The sequence below is a fragment of the Triplophysa rosa genome, linkage group LG17 (genome assembly GCF_024868665.1).
Source record: "Triplophysa rosa linkage group LG17, Trosa_1v2, whole genome shotgun sequence".
Taxonomy (NCBI): domain Eukaryota; kingdom Metazoa; phylum Chordata; class Actinopteri; order Cypriniformes; family Nemacheilidae; genus Triplophysa; species Triplophysa rosa.
The window spans coordinates 999,782-1,018,779 of record NC_079906.1 but is presented as its reverse complement, the minus strand read 5'-3'; the positions used below and the strand labels follow the sequence as shown (position 1 = coordinate 1,018,779).

Below are 18,998 nucleotides of genomic sequence, written 5' to 3'. Positions count from 1 at the left end.
TATTTATTCAAATTGAGTTGGACCAACTTTATTGAATGAGTCTGTTTTTATGAGTAGGACCAACACATACAGTATTTATTGGATGGAAATCATGCCCTCAATTAAATTGAGTTCAACCAATGAATTGTTTTTTTTGAGTGCACTTAATTGACTGTCATTTGTAACTACAGTTGCGGTATTACGCCACAATGGAGGTATTGGGCCTCAGTGTATAGTGAAGTTACTAGGCACAGTGAAGTGCAGCAAACTATGACATTTTAAGTCTTAAAGATAAAAAGTGAATAATTAATCTTCATCAGCATTTTACAGAAACTATATGATTCATGCATAATTCAATATGATTTATGTGTTATTAAATAAACTTACGCTTTGCCAGATTGCTCCATATATTTTAAGTCCTCGGTTCACGTGCGCTCGTAACATTAGCACAGCATCAGTTGTCCACACTGTTCTGTAGCCTCACGGTGAATCACGCATGCTCACTAGCTAAGCTCATCGGTTCTCACTCAGTCGGAGTCTGTCGGACCGACTCGGACGTGACCGAAAGAAGCGGCTCTTCGGTTCGTGTACTGCTGAATCGAAATCTGTTGTGAACCGGTTCTTGACTCGAGAACGAGAACCGCTCTAGCAGTATGGGATCACACACAGACTGATATATTTCAAATGTTTATTTCTTTTAATTTGGTGATTATAACTGACAACTAATGAAAATCCCAAATTCACTATCTCAGAAAATTAGAATATTACTTAAGACCAATACAAAGAAAGGATTTTTAGAAATCTTGGCCAACTGAAAAGTATGAACATGAAAAGTATGAGCATGTACAGCACTCAATACTTAGTTGGGGCTCCTTTTGCCTGAATTACTGCAGCAATGCGGCGTGGCATGGAGTCGACCAGTCTGTGGCACTGCTCAGGTGTTATGAGAGCCCAGGTTGCTCTGATAGTGGCCTTCAGCTCTTCTGCATTGTTGGGTCTGGCATATCGCATCTTCCTCTTCACAATACCCCATAGATTTTCTATGGGGTTAAGGTCAGGCGAGTTTGCTGGCCAATTAAGAACAGGGATACCATGGTCCTTAAACCAGGTACTGGTAGCTTTGGCACTGTGTGCAGGTGCCAAGTCCTGTTGGAAAATGAAATCTGCATCTCCATAAAGTTGGTCAGCAGCAGGAAGCATCAGAAGCGTCTCGCCTGGGCTAAAGACAAAAAGGACTGGACTGCTGCTGAGTGGTCCAAAGTTATGTTCTCTGATGAAAGTAAATTTTGCATTTCCTTTGGAAATCAGGGTCCCAGAGTCTGGAGGAAGAGAGGAGAGGCACAGAATCCACGTTGCTTGAGGTCCAGTGTAAAGTTTCCACAGTCAGTGATGGTTTGGGGTGCCATGTCATCTGCTGGTGTTGGTCCACTGTGTTTTCTGAGGTCCAAGGTCAACGCAGCCGTATACCAGGAAGTTTTAGAGCACTTCATGCTTCCTGCTGCTGACCAACTTTATGGAGATGCAGATTTCATTTTCCAACAGGACTTGGCACCTGCACACAGTGCCAAAGCTACCAGTACCTGGTTTAAGGACCATGGTATCCCTGTTCTTAATTGGCCAGCAAACTCGCCTGACCTTAACCCCATAGAAAATCTATGGGGTATTGTGAAGAGGAAGATGCGATATGCCAGACCCAACAATGCAGAAGAGCTGAAGGCCACTATCAGAGCAACCTGGCCTCTCATAACACCTGAGCAGTGCCACAGACTGATCGACTCCATGCCACGCCGCATTGCTGCAGTAATTCAGGCAAAAGGAGCCCCAACTAAGTATTGAGTGCTGTACATGCTCATACTTTTCATGTTCATACTTTTCAGTTGGCCAAGATTTCTAAAAATCCTTTCTTTGTATTGGTCTTAAGTAATATTCTAATTTTCTGAGATACTGAATTTGGGATTTTCATTAGTTGTCAGTTATAATCATCAAATTAAAAGAAATAAACATTTGAAATATATCAGTCTGTGTGTAATGAATGAATATAATATACAAGTTTCACTTTTTGAATGGAATTAGTGAAATAAATCAACTTTTTGATGATATTCTAATTATATGACCAGCACCTGTATATGTTAGACGTTCCACAAAAAGAAATGGAATTCACAAATAAATACAATGAGATTTGCAAATAAAAAATATTTGCAAATTTATTTCAATGGCATTTATTTCTAGATCACTTTCTGCACATTTGTGGATCGCTTTCTGCACATTTGTGGATCGCTTTCTGTGCATTTGTGAATCGCTGCACGCATTTGTGGATCAGTCCACGCATTTGTGGATGGCTCTCTGTGCATTTGTGGATTTTGAAACATTTCTAACGTCAAAACGCGAGCACAATCCACAAATAGGTGGACTCCGCCCACTATCTACGCAAGCCAATCGGGTAACTTCCGCTTTCGTTGTCCAATAGGGCACGTTCTAACTTCAGACAATCACGTTTTGTTCTGCACTAAGATTCAGGGCGCTAACATTGCGGCTAGTGGCGGTCTAAAATGCGTGATATACTAAGAAATGTGAATGGCCTCTTCTTTATACTACTCAGTAATGATTGTTTGTGTTTATATGCATTGTCCGTATGTTAGTAACAAACGACTGAAATGTTTATGACTTGATAACAGCGTGCACGGACTGGGGTGGACAATCCCGGTGACTGATTTGGTCTGCTGCAAGCCAGCCGTTTTATTGTCTTTATGTACCAAAGTGATAAATTCCAATTTTGGCATTCGATAAAATATAATCTGTTTCCCCGATACTGCATGGGCAAGCAGCTAGTTCGCGCCGCACACTCAGCGTGGCGTGGAGTTTCAAGGTGCGCAGCAATGCTCACTGCAGCTGTCGGTGTAGGCTACTACCAGTATAACAATGGCCGAATTAACGTGGCGGAAATCATCAGCACTGTGAATTTCTATGTCATTCATAATTCAAAATAAAACGTAATTTAATCAGTCATCTCTGTTTATCCCATTCCTGAATGATCTCTGCTGCTGTGGCTAAACTGTTCTGTATAGGCTACTGTCTAACTCTTTGCCATGACAAAAATGATCACTGTAAGAAACACTACTCATAACATTAACAATAGTAAGCGTTGTCTTTATAGTGGTAGCAGCGTAAGTAGGCTATATTGCAAGATGACCATGTGGGACAATTCTGTCCACAATTCCCCACACAGAAATACTGTAGTAGTATAATACATTTACTCTCATATGAACAGCTCATATAAAGTTTCCCATAATAACGCAAAGAACATACATCAGAATTAGAAGGAGCTTTATTGCCCAAATGTGCTCTACGCACAAGGAATTTGTCTTAGTGGGGCGTTTTCACACAAGGGTTTGTTTCGAAACCTGGTGCGTTTTCTCTCTTGGTTCGATTCGTTTAGGCATATGTGAACACGGCAATCGCGCTAGGATCCGCCCTAAAACAATCGCTCCGAGACTGCCTGAACAAGGTGGTCTCGACCCGATTGCAAACGAACTCTGGAGCGGTTCGGTAGACGTGTGAAAGCCAGCCGACCCAACGGACCAGACTGTATCACAATGTATGATGAGTAATTATGTAAAGTCGCGTGACGCAAAAGGGATTGTTTTGCTAATGGCTCCCTGTAACAATTTTCAAAGTAAGGAAGGAAGGAGGCGGGAACCGGCGAACGTTAACCCAAACGTTTAATAAAATAAACAAACAACAAAACGAAAGTAAAGTGCTGACAGCTCCCTCACAGTCGACTGCCGGCCACACAAACACAATACAACATAACATAAAATCCAGGCCTGGTTCTCTCTCTCTCGTCCTTCTCCTCCATTTATGCTTCCCGAGCTCCGCCGTGAGAGACGCGAGACAACTCGCAGCTGACGCTCATTATCACTCGCGTTACCGGCCAGAAAATAAACAGATGCACTCTGACCAATCGAATGAGAGTTTACTCGCACGTGACTTTTATTAACAAAGTTTGGTCCGTTTGGAAATATTGCCTTGTGAATGCGAACCGAACTAAAATAAATTTAAATATTGTAGCAATTTAACCCCCGGTTTCGGAACAAAGCAATCGATACACAGGTGTGAAAACGCCCTTAGTGACAGAAGCTGCCAGTGCACATACTGTTGAAAGTGACAAGTGACGAGACACAGTTAACAAAATATAAAAAAATAAATAGGTAATAGACAATACACATATGAAAAAAAACAATATATGTCAAAAGAGCAGCGGATGCATGTGCTACATATATACAAGTTATAGGGTGCTTTATACAAATTGTGTAAGGGAATGGGATAGCTGTATGATATATTAAATCAGTAACATATGTATAATAAATAAATATGAGTATAAGTGAGTAGTTTAGTATTGGACATATTTATTGAACAGTGGGGAGAACATAACTGTTCAACTGTTCATGAGGTAGATGGCCTGAGGGAAGAAACTTTATTTGGCTGTTTAGCGCTCAGTGCTCTGTAGCGCCGACCAGACGGCAGCAGTTCAAAGAGAAAGTGTGCTGGGTGTGAGGGGTCCAGAGAGATTTTGCGAGCCCTTTTACTCGCTCACTCTGGAAGAGTACAGTTCTTGCAGTGGGAAGGGTAGTACCAGTGATTTGCTCAACAGTCCGAAATATCCGCTGTACTCTTCGGAGGTCTCGAGTGTTTGTATGTGTCCCGAGCATGTAAACTGAAATTGAGAGAGAATATGTCGCCTCTAATGCAGCAAGTTTTAAATGACTTCATCGATCAACACAAAGTTACAATGGTAGAGAACTATAATAAACTTGATCGCTTAGCAACCTTCAAAACAAGTCTTGTACGTCTCTTGATGTACACAACGTGGAGGAGCGATTTTTTTATTAACAGACTGATTTGACCCTACCTGAGCATGCTTGTTTTTTCTAAACAAAAACATGTAAAACAAAATAATTGCCTTTTGTATTGCAGTAGTAAAAACAGTCTACTGACACATTTTTTTATTAAAACTGCGCATCGTTCTGTTATCATTTTTATTGAGGTTCTGTAAATTTGCACCAACAAGCCCAAACAATTTGCTTTTGTTTTCATATGTTCATATTTTTCTTATATTTAACTTCAGCTGTTTGGGCTATACCTTGGTTCTTGCGTCTCATTCTTCAGTGTTCTGCATTTACCAATAAATAGACTACATAAAAAGTACTTATTTTGTTTTAAATTTATATCTTTATCATTTAAAAACCAACAATGTATGCTAACCCCATTTAGGAGCTTTTTTAGGCCTATTTGGCACTAAATATAGAAGGAATGCGGTTATAATATAGCAAACCACGCTATTGAACTATAAAAAAAGCCAATGTCACTGCAAGGAAAATTCCTTCACCGTGACAGCGCTACGTTCCCGACTACATTACACTACATTACACGTCACATGTCTGTATGAAAAGGGCTTTACTGAAATTCCATGTAATATGCAGTGCCTTTTGTGCATTTGGATGGAGAACCCATTAATTTGTACAATTAGCTTCAATTCATTTTTATTTGGCAATTTCATATTTTGCTTCATACTTTTTTCATCGAAGAGAAAAGTTGTTTTGCCTCCCTTGCGTTCTTATTGCCCCCGTTGTTTTTTATTTGCCAATAAATAAATGAAATAAACAGTATTTTAAAGCTGTCCTATGTGTCATTTAAAAGGCAGCAATATATACATAATTATAACCCAACAATATTGATTTATTTAGCACCAGGAAAAATGGAGACGTATATCGTATAACACGCTATATAAGAGCACTGCCACAACCCTTTTTATTAACTCCAATATTTACTATGGTAAAGTTCGAAAACACAAAATTTACTAGGCCTACATCGTTTACTTTTGGGGTTGCTGTGTGAATTTGAGAATATATTGTGTGCACAAGATCATAGTCAAAGGATCGACATCCTTTGTTGTGGCAAGAGTTAAGACAGTATACAGAACAGTTAAACCACAGCAGAGATCATTCAGGAATGGGATAAACAGAGATGACAGATTAAATTACGTTTTATTTTGAATTATGAATGACATAGAAATTCACAGTGCTGATGATTTCCCCCACGTTAATTCTGCCATCGTTATACTGGTAGTAGCCTACACCGACAGCTGCAGTGCGCATTGCAATGCAAATGCTGCGCACCTTGAAACTCCACGCCACGCTGAGTGTGCGGCACGAACTAGCTGCTTACCCATGCAGCATCGGGGAAACAGATTATATTTTATCGAATGCCAAAATCGGAATTTATCACTTTGGTACATAAAGACAATAAAATGGCTTTTGTTGCAGCAGACCAAATCAGTCCCCAGTCACTGGGATTGTCCACCCCAGTCCTTGCACGCTGTTATCAAGTCATAAACATTTCAGTCGTTTGTTACTAACATATGGACAATGCATAGAAACACAAGCAATCATTACTGAGTAGTATAAAGAAGAGGCCATTCACATTTCTTAATATATCACGCATTTTAAACCGCCACTAGCCGCCATGTTAGCTCCCTGAATCTTAGTGCAGAACAAAACGTGATTGGCTGAAGTTAGAACGTGCCCTATTGGACAACGAAAGCGGAAGTTACCCGATTGGCTTGCGTAGATAGTGGGCGGAGTCCACCTATTTGTGGATTGTGCGCACGTCTTGACGTTAGAAATGTTTCAAAATCCACAAATGCACAGAGAGCCATCCACAAATGCGTGCACTGATCCACAAATGCGTGCAGCGATTCACAAATGCACAGAAAGCGATCCACAAATGCACAGAAAGCGATCCACAAATGTGCAGAAAGTGATCTACAAATAAATGCCATTGAAATAAATTAGTAAATATTTTTTATTTGCAAATCTCATTGTATTTATTTGTGAATTCCATTTCTTTTTGTGGAACGTCTAACATATATTTATGGTTCGCTTTTTGTGCATATGTGGATTTAAAAAATGTTTGTGAAACTCTCTATATTTATTTGCGGATCATAGTTTATTTATTCAGAATATTGCAACAATTCTGATCCCATATAGCAGTGGCATGAACATAAACGGCGCTGCACATTGGTTTACGTACAGTGATAAGACAGTAATAAAGTCCTAAACACATCCAATGTGTTTTATAGTATCACACATCTGATTTATAAAAATATCTGATTTAGACGCTTTTTATCTGCTTTAAAATTACACGCATGCGCAGTATCATCGGTTCTGAGTCGGACGTGACCGAAAGAAGCGGCTCTTCGGCTGAATCGAAAGGTGTTGCGAACCGGCTCCTGACTCGAGAACGAGAACCGCTCATCAGTGGCATGAACGTAAACGGCGCTGCAGATTGGTTTACGTACAGTGATAAGGCAGTAATAAAGTCCTAAACATATTTCCAATGTGTTTTATAGTATCACACCTCTGTTTTATAAAAATATCTGACTTAGACGCTTTTTATCTGCTTTAAAATTACACGCATGCGCAGTATCATCGGTTCTGAGTCGGACGTGACCGAAAGAAGCGGCTCTTCGTTTCGTGTACTGCTGAATTGAAAGCTGTTGCAACAGGTTCGTGTCAGAAGAAGCGATTCGCGAACCGCCAACCGGTTCGACGGTTCACAAATCGGACATGCCCGACAGAAACGGTTCTCGTGACTCTAGATTCTTCTAGTCTGCGAGAGCGATTCAAGGGATCCGCTTGCTTCTCATGATGATTACGTCATGTTTAGATTTATATGATCTTGTTTAGAAATTAAATAAGATGTTCATGAAAACACCATGGATTATTTATGAAACAAATAAATGTTTAGTTTGTTATTTTTACAAACAATTATTTTTAACCTTTACAATAATTAACATAAAAGCACAACTGCACAAACGTTTTCTGTAATGCATTTTAAGCAACATTAATATAAAGAATATGTTTGTACAAATATTTATGACCATTAAAAAGTGTGATCTGTGCTCAAATGTTTGTTCATGTTGCAAATGTAGTTTCTTATATGTTGAACCGGTTCACAAATTGGACGTGTCCGAAAGACAGCTCTCGGTTGGTTAAGTGGTGATCCGAAAACTGTGGCAACCGATTCTTGAATCGAGAACGAGGATCGCTCTAGGCGGAGCGTTCGATAGAACACGCCACTGCACGCATGCTCACTATATCAGCTAGCTTAGCTATAACTTGAATAGCTTCTCCGCTCGTGCTTAACAGTTCAGTTCAGCATGTAGTAGTGTACTGTTGGATTTACTGAAAAGTCGTTGATACTGGCTGGTTTATTTTGAGTCGGATGGGTTTTCATGCAGGTCAAAAGTGAGTAACTGAAGGAATTTGTGGATAAGTGCTTTTTCCAGACGCGAACCGTTTCGAACGATTCAGTCCGATTTGGTGAACCGGTTCAAATGAACGATTCGTTCACGAACCGGCCATCACTACTCTCTACCGAGCGCTTACACAGATACACACAGAAGCGTTTGAAAGTCTATCAAAGTAAAAATCAAACACTTCCGTGTGTATCTGTGTAAGCGCTCGGTAGAGAGTACCGAAGTTTGGTATCGTGACAACTAGGGATGTAACGATTCACCGTGAGCCGGTTGAAAATCGATTATATTGTGTGACGATTCAAATCGGTTGAACTGTGAACTGAATCGCAACACATTTTTTGAACAGCAGGGGCCGCCATGTTCACTGCAAACCTAAACGTGGACATGCTGATATTTCTTAAATGCAAAAAAAATCCAAGAAAAGCACAGACAGTATTAGTTTGTTTATATTAAAGATACTTTTGAAGCACATAAGTATTAAAGGGATATTTCAGAGGCAAAACAAAATTTCCCTATGTTACCCTGAAGGCATCCTGACTGAATTTGCCGGAAAAGCAAGCCTCTGGTTCACGCGCAGCCGAAGGATAACGGAAGTTAGACATTAACGTTAATAGCGTTAATATTAATATTTCTCTTAAACAAACGCATCGATTCATTTCAGAAGACCTTTGTTAAGACCACAGAGCCATGTCGAGCAGTTCTTTGATCGATGGATGCACTTTTTGGAGCTTCAAAATAATATCCCCCCCATTCAATCCCATTCTACCGCTTGGAAGAAAAATTATACTTGGTATTATAACTCCGACTGCATTATTCTTCAAGAAGAAAGTCATATTAAGTCAGGATGCCCTGAGGGTGAGTAAAACACAGGGAAATTTTGTTTTGCCTATGAAATATCCCTTAATGGCCATTGACATGACCCTCTCATCAGGCCTTTTCACAACAGAAAGTGTCTAAAATAAATGTGCATATACATTGGTGGCATATTATTGTAGCGTAGATTGTGCTGAATAATACAGTGATATGAGACTTTAGCCATTAGTATTTGTATAAACTACTGAAAAAAGCACAAATATCAAGGCATGTCAAAACTTCATTTTAATTCAGAGGGTTAAAGCCTGATTTCATTCATTTTCATAAAGTTAAATAAATTATGAAAATTTTCAATAATTTAGGAAAATATCATTAAAGCAAACATTATAAATAATTGCTTGGGACACCTAAAATATGTTTTAATGTATTTAAGGGTTAGATAAGTGGGTTGTTTGATTGCTGGCCTCTGCCTGGACAGTGGACACACAAAATCCCTGGCTCCACCCCTGGCCATATTAACCGTAAAACACAATTATATACATTTACTTACCATCTTTAGCATAAGCCACACAATATACAGTGTCTTTATGTCCCTTTAATGGCTGTATCAGTGTGCCATCAGCTGTGTCATATACCTGAAACACATTGCACATATCTTTAGTTCATGTGGTAAATAATTCTAGTGGTTAATTCAAAGATTAAATGAGCTCCATTTAGGTAACTTCACTAACTAAAAAAAAGACTTCACACAAATAATAACATGCTCAGTATTTTTTTCCTGAAAATGTAATCTTACGACACAAATTTAGACTACATGCATAACTGTTAAATTAGTTAAATTACTTGGTCTTACAGGAGAACTTTATTGGGCGGTTTCCCAGACAGGGTTAGAGCCTAGTCCCAGACTAAAATACAGTACAGTTAGGCCCGGACACAGACACATTTTTGTATATAATCAATATTGACTTCAAGTGCTCACTCTCAGCTTTATGTAGAACATTTTCACATCCAGATTGGCTGAAGGGTTTTGGAAATACAGCTCTTTAATATGAAGAGTTTGGTTCCAAAATGACAACTCAGTTTTTAAATTTTTCAAAAATCATGTTTTTTATTATGTTATCATGTTATTATTGTGTTTTATTGTGTTAGTTAGCTGTATTTTTTTACGTTATTATGGCTTAAATCAAAACAAACCAACTGCAGTTTGATTTATATTAATTGGAATGCACAATAAAAAACATGATTTTAGATTTTTTTTTAAAAGGAGTTACCTCGTTTTGGAACCAATCTCTTCATATGTTCTGTAGTTCCCTCCTTTTTCAAGGGACCAAACATTTGTGAAATCATAAGGTGCTTTATTGACAAGTATGGACTCTTTCTTAATTCTTTCTTCATAAATTAAGCATGTTAAAGGTCTGGAGTTGACTACAAATGTGGCGTTCACATTTGGAAGCTGTTGCTACGAACCCACATCACATGTGGTTCGGGGGGGGGTCTCCATGCAAGTGATAGAGACCATAGTTATAGTTTTAAAATCACAACAAATCCCTTAGAAAGATACTAGGAGCTTTAAGAGTTGCCAGATCAACAATGTGGTACATACTGAGAAGAAACAACACACTGGTGAGCTCAGCAACAAAACTCCTTCACAACATCTAGACAAGTGAAGAATTGATCCAGGTGCCTCTGTTTTCTGTTACATCACCAAAAAAGACCGGTGACCCAGAGCCTTAGGAAGCCATGCATGGAAATCACACTGCCTGAACACAATTTTACTGAAGATGTTGTCTGCTCATATCATGAGATATTCCAAGTCTTCTCTATAATTTTTTATTCCCATTAGTATTATGCAGTTTGATATTAGCTTTATCTTTCTTTATCCTATTCTTGAGGATTTGGAACCTTGTTTTGAACCCTCTGTATTTGTTCTAGTCTTCTCTTTATTTTTCTAACTGACAATTATTGACATCTTTACCTCCTGAAGAGTGTTTAACAATAAGAATCATTAAGGAGAAAAAATGAAAAGTAAAAAAGGGACAATAACCAGGTTGCATTAGTGTGCACACCCCTAAACTAGTAATTAGTTAAAGCACCTTTACATTTTATTACAGCATGCAGTCTCTGTAGGTAAGAGACAATCGGTTTCGCACATCTTGACTTTGCAATACTTTGCCTTTCTTCCTTGCAAAAGCACTCTAACTGTCAAATTGGTTGGACATCTCCTGTGCACAACCCTCTTCAGGTCACCCCATAGATTTTCAATGGGATTTATATAGATCTGGACTCTGGCTGGGCCATTCTAAAACCTTGACCTTTAGGCAGGCTTTGATAGAAAATTATTTCACGAAAAGCCCATACCTGTCCATAAAATAGCCTTTGATTCGACTGAACAATTACTTTTGGTCCCTTGAAAAAGGTGGGGCTATATATTAAAGAGCTGTAATTCCTAAACCCTTGAGCCAATTTGGATGTGAATACACTCTGAATAAAGCTGAGAGTGTGCACTTTAAACAAGTACTTATTATATAATTGTAACTTAAAAACATTTTGGTAAAATTAACTTTGTAACTTTTTAAACACTTATTTGAATTGTCAACCTTTATCTTTTTTGATATCAGTTCTCGAGGTGCATGTAAAAACTTGTGTGGACAGCCGAGAGCAGGGGTGGGTTATCCTGGTCCTGGAGGGTCACCAAGGGAGGTGTGTTGTAGTTGGTTGGAGTTTAAATTTGGAGTAGAGTGACCCTCCAGAACCAGGGGCATTTTCCAAATGGAAGTGACCATTCCTATGCCCTACTCCCTCGAAGGGCTGAGCCTTCGGAGTGAGTTCTTTGAAGGGTGTAGGGCATACACCTTATTAAGCCTGCCGCCACGTTGATTTCAAAACGAGGCTGAGAGGGATAAAGGTCCAGAGCGCTCTCTTTTCAGTAATGACACAATCTCATTGGCCAGAATGTACACGTGTATATGACGTGTGTTGCATGTTTATTCTGACACCCTCGGTTACGCTTACTCACACAAATTTGTTTTTATATTACTGATCTTAATGCAAAACACAGGTAATTTTGTCTAATTCACTTTATCAGCTATAAAGTAAAAAAAATGTCCACACCAGCATCATACAGGAAGCATAAAGTGTATGTCCTGACGGCCGTCTCTTTAACGAGCACAGCAGATGGGTATGTTCTGTATGCGCAAGCTTCAAAGTCTACAGCAGCAAGATTAGCCACCCATGGCCTAGAGGCATTACAGACACACTTACTTAGAAATATATATATATATATATATATATATATATATATTGGTAGAAACATTATATGTGCATATTATTTTCAAAATAACGTATTTTGGACGCATGTGGTTTCCAAAATTCTGCATATGTAATAATGCATATGAAATATTGTCTAGATAAGCAGGACACTAGGTTTTGGAGGGTAGGATGCTATACCAGAACTCTGTTTCCAGCTGCCACTATCAACTGAGTGCCGTCCGGTTTGAAGGCAAGATCATAAATACTGAAAGAAAGGAAGAAAGAGACCGTTAAACAACCCAATTTATTACGAAAATAAAATGATAATAGCATATTCACAACAGGCCAAATAGTCCTTTACAGCTGTTTCCATGTTTCCAAAATTAGATATGCCATTTCATGTAAATTTAGAAAGAAAACACCATGTTCACGATAGAAACGGATGAACACCCAACTTGCATGCTGTTCGTTTTCATTACAGTATGACACCAAAAGAGTAATAAAATTTGTTTTTAATGACTCAACGTGGTCAACATGAATCCAAAGAAAGAACACAAATACAACAAACAGTATAGAAATCTCGTTCTCAGAAATTTAACGGTCTCAGTCTAGCGCAACTGAAGTTCATTTTGTTTACATAGCAACGGTTGTTAACCACATCCACCCTCGTATGCTACTGATGTTAATCGAAAAAATAAACAGCTTACCATTGTTCAACCTTATCCCGATCGTGGACTTTATCTATCCATGTGGGAACAGCTCTCATTATTGATAAATTACCGCGTTTGGCTGAATATGAGCGAACTAACAGGTCAACACTAAAAGCGAGGCACGCTAGACACAAACACAAAACATAAAGATTTTCAAAATAAAAGCCTTTACGATGATTTAAAGTACGCCACTTACATAAAATAAAACAAAAAACTATGTAAAGTAGAATCAACAGAAAGAAATACCAGAGAACAAATCGTAATTGTGCATGTGCCGAACTTCTAAAGCAGTGAGGCTTTTACAACAAACTGCGTTAGTGAGTCGAACTACTTCGCCATCTGGGGGACTATAAAAATTCCTACATCAACTGTGTCACTGAGGGTGTTTCTGAAAAGAGTTAGGGTGCTCAAAAATATGTATTTAAATTATGGCTCATAATCTTCACCCGTCTGAAAATAGTACCACCAGACATGGTATTATCCAATAGGAAATTTATTTTTTTACCTGCATAAGCAGTGGCAGCTGGCACACCTAAAAATATATGCAGAATTATTTTTTAGTCTTAATAAAATCATTTTTGTTGTTTACTTACTAGATTTGTTTATATAAAAATTAAATTGAACTTTAAATGATTTTTGTTAAAAAAATATCTGCCAACATTTGGGCTGCCAACCAATCCAAGTAGGTCTCTCTGTCCTGTTCACACTGTCATGCAGTAAACAGATCTGGGTCGCATATGAGCAAAAAAATCGGATTTTGGTGGCAGTGTGAATGTCGTCTCTGTGACATAACCCCAGCATCTTGAGAGACGTTTGCCGCGCATTCTAAACAAATAGAGAATATTGGACTAAACCTTGCTAGCTAGCAATATCAACCCTTTTCAGATTGGCTCCTACTACGGAATAATGAAGGCTGCTGCCTCCTTGCTGCCCGGATCAGATGCGTTTGGTCAGATGGTAATATTATTACAGGCAACCATTGCACTATAGTCTTGGAGTGGAAGGTCCTGAATTTACAGCATTTGTGCAACTGCTAAGTTTCGACTCATGCGATAAAGACGTTTTACCCAACATGAACTGTTTATTGCGTGTTTTGATAACATTGCCTGTTACAAGCTGTTCTGTGGAGGAGTTTTCAGCAGTAAACCAAATCAAATCCAGCAAGCAACCATGTTCATAGAAAGACAGAGGCTTTGTCCAAATCCCCAAACGCAGTCTTTGCACTTGAGCACTTGACTACTTTCATGAATTGTTGTAGTGGGCGTGAAGATCCCAAGTGAAAAATTTAGTTTTTTTTAACCCGATGGATTATGGGACACACCTAAGGGCAAACACGTAATTAATGTGGTGTTGCTAATGTGATTAAAAGCAATTGAACACCCCAACTCTGAGTTGTACACTGGCATGTGTGGGTAGTGTGTGGGAACGAGGACTGGTCGCATTGTCGCGAAGCGTGTTGTATACACGATGGAGCGTTAGCCCCTCTAGGAGGTGTTTTCATGCTCTTCATTTGTGCTCGAGTGCGTGTATGGTACGTTACGAATGGCTACGACCTGGTTCACTGTGCCGTGTTGGACATTTTAATGTTAGCCCTTATGACTGCGCTGGCGAGAGTGCTACAGCATACTGTTTCTTATATGGATGTTGTCGTGGCTATCGCTGCTTTTTATGCATGAACGTTCAGTAGGAAGCGCGATCTGGCATTCAGATCTGTGAGGGTAACAGAACGGCAGAGACCCTTCGCCCTCTGTCCTCTTCTCCGGCCTAAGATTTTGCTGGCTCTCTCTCTGGTCGATCCGATGCATGCAATCTGTTGAATTCAATTCAATTCAATTTTATTTATATAGCGCTTTTCACAATGTGCATTGTTCCAAAGCAGCTTTACAGGAGCAAATAAGAAAAACACAGAAAGGTAAGCAATATCATTCTAATAAATAATATCTAATAAATAAATGCAGTCTCCCGGTGAGCATGCCAACACTGCACTGCTGTGGCGAGGAACCCAAACTCCAATGCTGAATAAATGGAGAAAAAAAAACCTCGGGAGAAACCAGGCTCAGCCGGGAGGGCCAGATCTCCTCTGACCTGTCATAGCTGCACTCAGTGACCCCGACCAAAGCCACCGAGCAACGTCCACGAAGAACAGGGAGAGCCCACGAGCCGCGACCCAGGAAGCCCCACCCGCCGAAACCGTGCAGGTCCAACCCGGTCCCATTCCCCGATCAACAACAGACAACAGAGGAACAACCAGGGAAAATTAGTAATGGCATAATTAACTTTATTCCTCTGTCGTTCGTCCGACATCGACCACAAAACAAGACCAACCAGACCAGACCCACACAGTCCCAACAAATGAAACGCCCCGAACCACAACCAACAAGCCCCCCCACTCCCTACAAATACCCACCCAGCAACCTCCAATCAAAGTCACTGAGTGCTGCCATAACTTCAAACTGCTGTCATGTGACGTAAGTTTAGCATTAAATACCAAGTATTGTATTGTATATATATGTGACAAGTAGTCCGTCTTTGCTCTCGGTTGGGGATGGAATTGTCTGAGCTGGGCCGGTCAGATGGTTGCCTTTTTCTTGGGTGGTGTTGGAATTGCCTTGGACGGAGCTGGGATGGTCAGTCAGTCCGCAGGCTCTCGCAGGAGGATGGCACGGGATTTTCCGATGTAGCTGGCGTAATCTCTAGTTGGGGATGGGCATATGACGTTCATCTGGGCCTGGCGGAATCTCTCCCTACCTCGGGATGGGCATCCCGAGGCGAGGGCAGAAAGAGAATAGCGTAGCTGCTGTTCATTAGCTATGTATTAGTGAATGCTTGGCTGAAAAGATGTGTCTTTAATCTAGATTTAAATTGGGAGAGTGTGTCTGACCCTCGAATAGTATCGGGGAGGCTATTCCAGAGTTTAGGTGCTACGTATGAGAAAGCTCTATCTTTGGTGGATTTAGTTATTCTAGGTGTTATCAAAAGTCTGGAGTTTTGAGATTTTAGAGAGCGTGATGGGTTGTAGTGTGGTAGAAGCTCTGTTATGTAGGTAGGGGCTAAACCGTTTACGGCTTTATAAGTAATTAAAAGAACTTTAAAGTCAATACGATACTTAATGGCTAACCAGTGAAGGGTTGATAACATTGGGGTTATGTGATCGTATTTTCTGGACCTGGTTAGAACTCTGGCAGCTGCATTCTGAACTAACTGTAGTTTGTTTATTGATGATGCAGGACAACCAATAAGTAGTGCATTACAGTAGTCAAGTCTTGAGGTCACAAATGCATGAATAAGCTTGTCTGTGTCAGCCACACATGTTGAAGAGGCTTCCGTGTAAATACCCCGCCTGTTTTTGCGCATATGGGATTACAACGCTCTCCATGCAGGAGGTTGAATGTGATAGTATGTCACACGCAGACCGCATGATTATGTGCCCATCACTCTAAATGCAATTTCGTGCGCAAATGGTATGCTCTCTGCAATTCGCTCGAGCCGATGGCCTCGTCGGACGCCGTCACTCGCCATGCACCGTATATATGTTTTGAGCTTGCGGGTTTACGCGACTGCTTCACGCAACGTCGACTATTAGCAGCTTGCTTGTGTGACTTGCAGGCAGTGCTTTGGGCAGCTTGTGCAGTGCTCTGTGTAACGGTTTCAGCACCACCGGCCACGCCCCCCATGTCGTCACCGCCAGCTCGCTTCACCCGTTCCCTCTCCCCGGAGTTCTGAACTCAGTTTCCCAGCATGCACCGCACATCCACCATTTTGATTAGTCCACACCTGCATCACATCATCAAGATTCTATTTAAGTTTGCACCTTTTTGTTCTTCCCTGTTCAGTCTTGTTGTCTTCACTGCAATTCTATACCCCGATAAGTATACTTACCTGTTTTTGGATATTCCTGTTTTTGAATACTTACCTGTTTTTGGATATACCTGTTTTTGGATATACCTGTTTTTGAATACTTACCTGTTTTTGGATATTCCTGTTTTTGAAATACTTACCTGTTTTTGGATATTCCTGTTTTTGAAATACTTACCTGTTTTTGGATATTCCTGTTTTTGAAATACTTACCTGTTTTTGGATATTCCTGTTTTTGAAATACTTACCTGTTTTTGGATATTCCTGTTTTTGAAATACTTACCTGTTTTTGGATATTCCTGTTTTTGAAATACTTACCTGTTTTTGGATATTCCTGTTTTTGAAATACTTACCTGTTTTTGGATATTCCTGTTTTTGAAATACTTACCTGTTTTTGGATATTCCTGTTTTTGAAATACTTACCTGTTTTTGGATATTCCTGTTTTTGAAATACTTACCTGTTTTTGGATATTCCTGTTTTTGAAATACTTACCTGTTTTTGGATATTCCTGTTTTTGAAATACTTACCTGTTTTTGGATATTCCTGTTTTTGAAATACTTACCTGTTTTTGGATATTCCTGTTTTTGAAATACTTACCTGTTTTTGGATATTCCTGTTTTTGAAATACTTACCTGTTTTTGGATATTCCTGTTTTTGAAATACTTACCTGTTTTTGGATATTCCTGTTTTTGAAATACTTACCTGTTTTTGGATATTCCTGTTTTTGAAATACTTACCTGTTTTTGGATATTCCTGTTTTTGAAATACTTACCTGTTTTTGGATATTCCTGTTTTTGAAATACTTACCTGTTTTTGGATATTCCTGTTTTTGAAATACTTACCTGTTTTTGGATATTCCTGTTTTTGAAATACTTACCTGTTTTTGGATATTCCTGTTTTTTGAATACTTACCTGTTTTTGGATATTCCTGTTTTTGAAATAAACTCCTTTTTCTTATCTACCTCCGTGGTGTGCTCTCCGTCTACCAGAACCCTGACAGTAGACTGAACCAAACACCATGACCACACCACAGACTTCTCCCGGTCCTTCACCTCCAGCTCCCTCTGATCCCCTCTCTGAACTGGTCACCCTACTCCGGAACCAACCCGCACCTGCACTCCTTCCGTCTAACCCACCATCGGCGTCTAGTCCCATGGCCCTACCCAACCGATATACTGGCTCCGTGGAGGAGTGTAGCGGGTTCTGTCTCCAATGTGAGCTCTACATACAGTTGCACCCCGGTCAATTCTCCACGGACAAATCCAAGGTAGCCTTCATCATCTCCCTCCTGAGCGGTAAGGCCCTGAACTGGGCATACGGGATTTGGCAGGCCGGAGGACCACTTACCACTAATCTGAAGTCTTTTCTTGAGCACTTTAAAGGGGTCTTTGGCCAAGCAATGGATTACCTTTCGGTGCACGATCTACTGCTGAGCTCACAAGACGTCCTCTTTCCTGTGCCGTCCTGAGGCAATTCTCATGCCACCCAGGTCCGACCGAACCCTCAGACACGGAGGACAACACAGTAGAGAGAGTAGGAGGATCAAAACAAACGCGAATGATTGTGCCAAGAGATCGTAACCGCCAATGCGATACTAGACGACTACTGGTCCCCAATTACTTGAGCCTAGATTAAACTAATGCGATACGCCTGCCTTATTTCATGCCATCTTACCGAAGCACTCGAAGTAAGCACAAGCTGAAGAGTCTGCTCATAAACCCACTGAATACATCGAGTTTAATACCTCCATTACTGTATCAGATAACCCAAAGCATGTCTGCTCAGCTCTTTCACCAATCAATACACCCCGATGGATCAACATTCATGCAGCAAATGATTTTTACTACCTGTCTGCTTCCGGACTTCTTATTCAGACCCTAAATCCCATGTGAGTATAAATGTACTCTCGTTTATGCCGTTTCTACGTCCAGAGCTGAAACGTACACGAGGCGAACCTTATAAACCTTGGTATTTACTTGTGGGAAAGAGGCCTAGTTTTTTTCATTTGACCTATCCATTGTGTTGCCCGTCCTTCCGCTCAATTTGCACATCGACCGTCACTAGGCTGCCTTAG

At 40.1% G+C, this 18,998-nt stretch overlaps 1 protein-coding gene across 1 annotated transcript in view; it reads right to left on the bottom strand.

The window, feature by feature from the left end:
* Positions 1 to 13,375, bottom strand: part of ift122 (intraflagellar transport 122 homolog (Chlamydomonas)) — a 100,565-nt gene extending 87,190 nt beyond the window's left edge. The window contains exons 1-4 of the mRNA XM_057357004.1: positions 13,315 to 13,375; positions 13,066 to 13,192; positions 12,557 to 12,623; positions 9,660 to 9,744 (exon numbers count right to left, since the gene is read on the bottom strand). Of these exons, the coding sequence (XP_057212987.1) occupies positions 9,660 to 9,744; positions 12,557 to 12,623; positions 13,066 to 13,192; positions 13,315 to 13,339 (304 nt within the window). The 5' untranslated portion in view covers positions 13,340 to 13,375. The remainder of the gene's footprint in view (positions 1 to 9,659; positions 9,745 to 12,556; positions 12,624 to 13,065; positions 13,193 to 13,314) is intronic.
* Between the last annotated feature and the right edge of the window lie 5,623 nt (positions 13,376 to 18,998).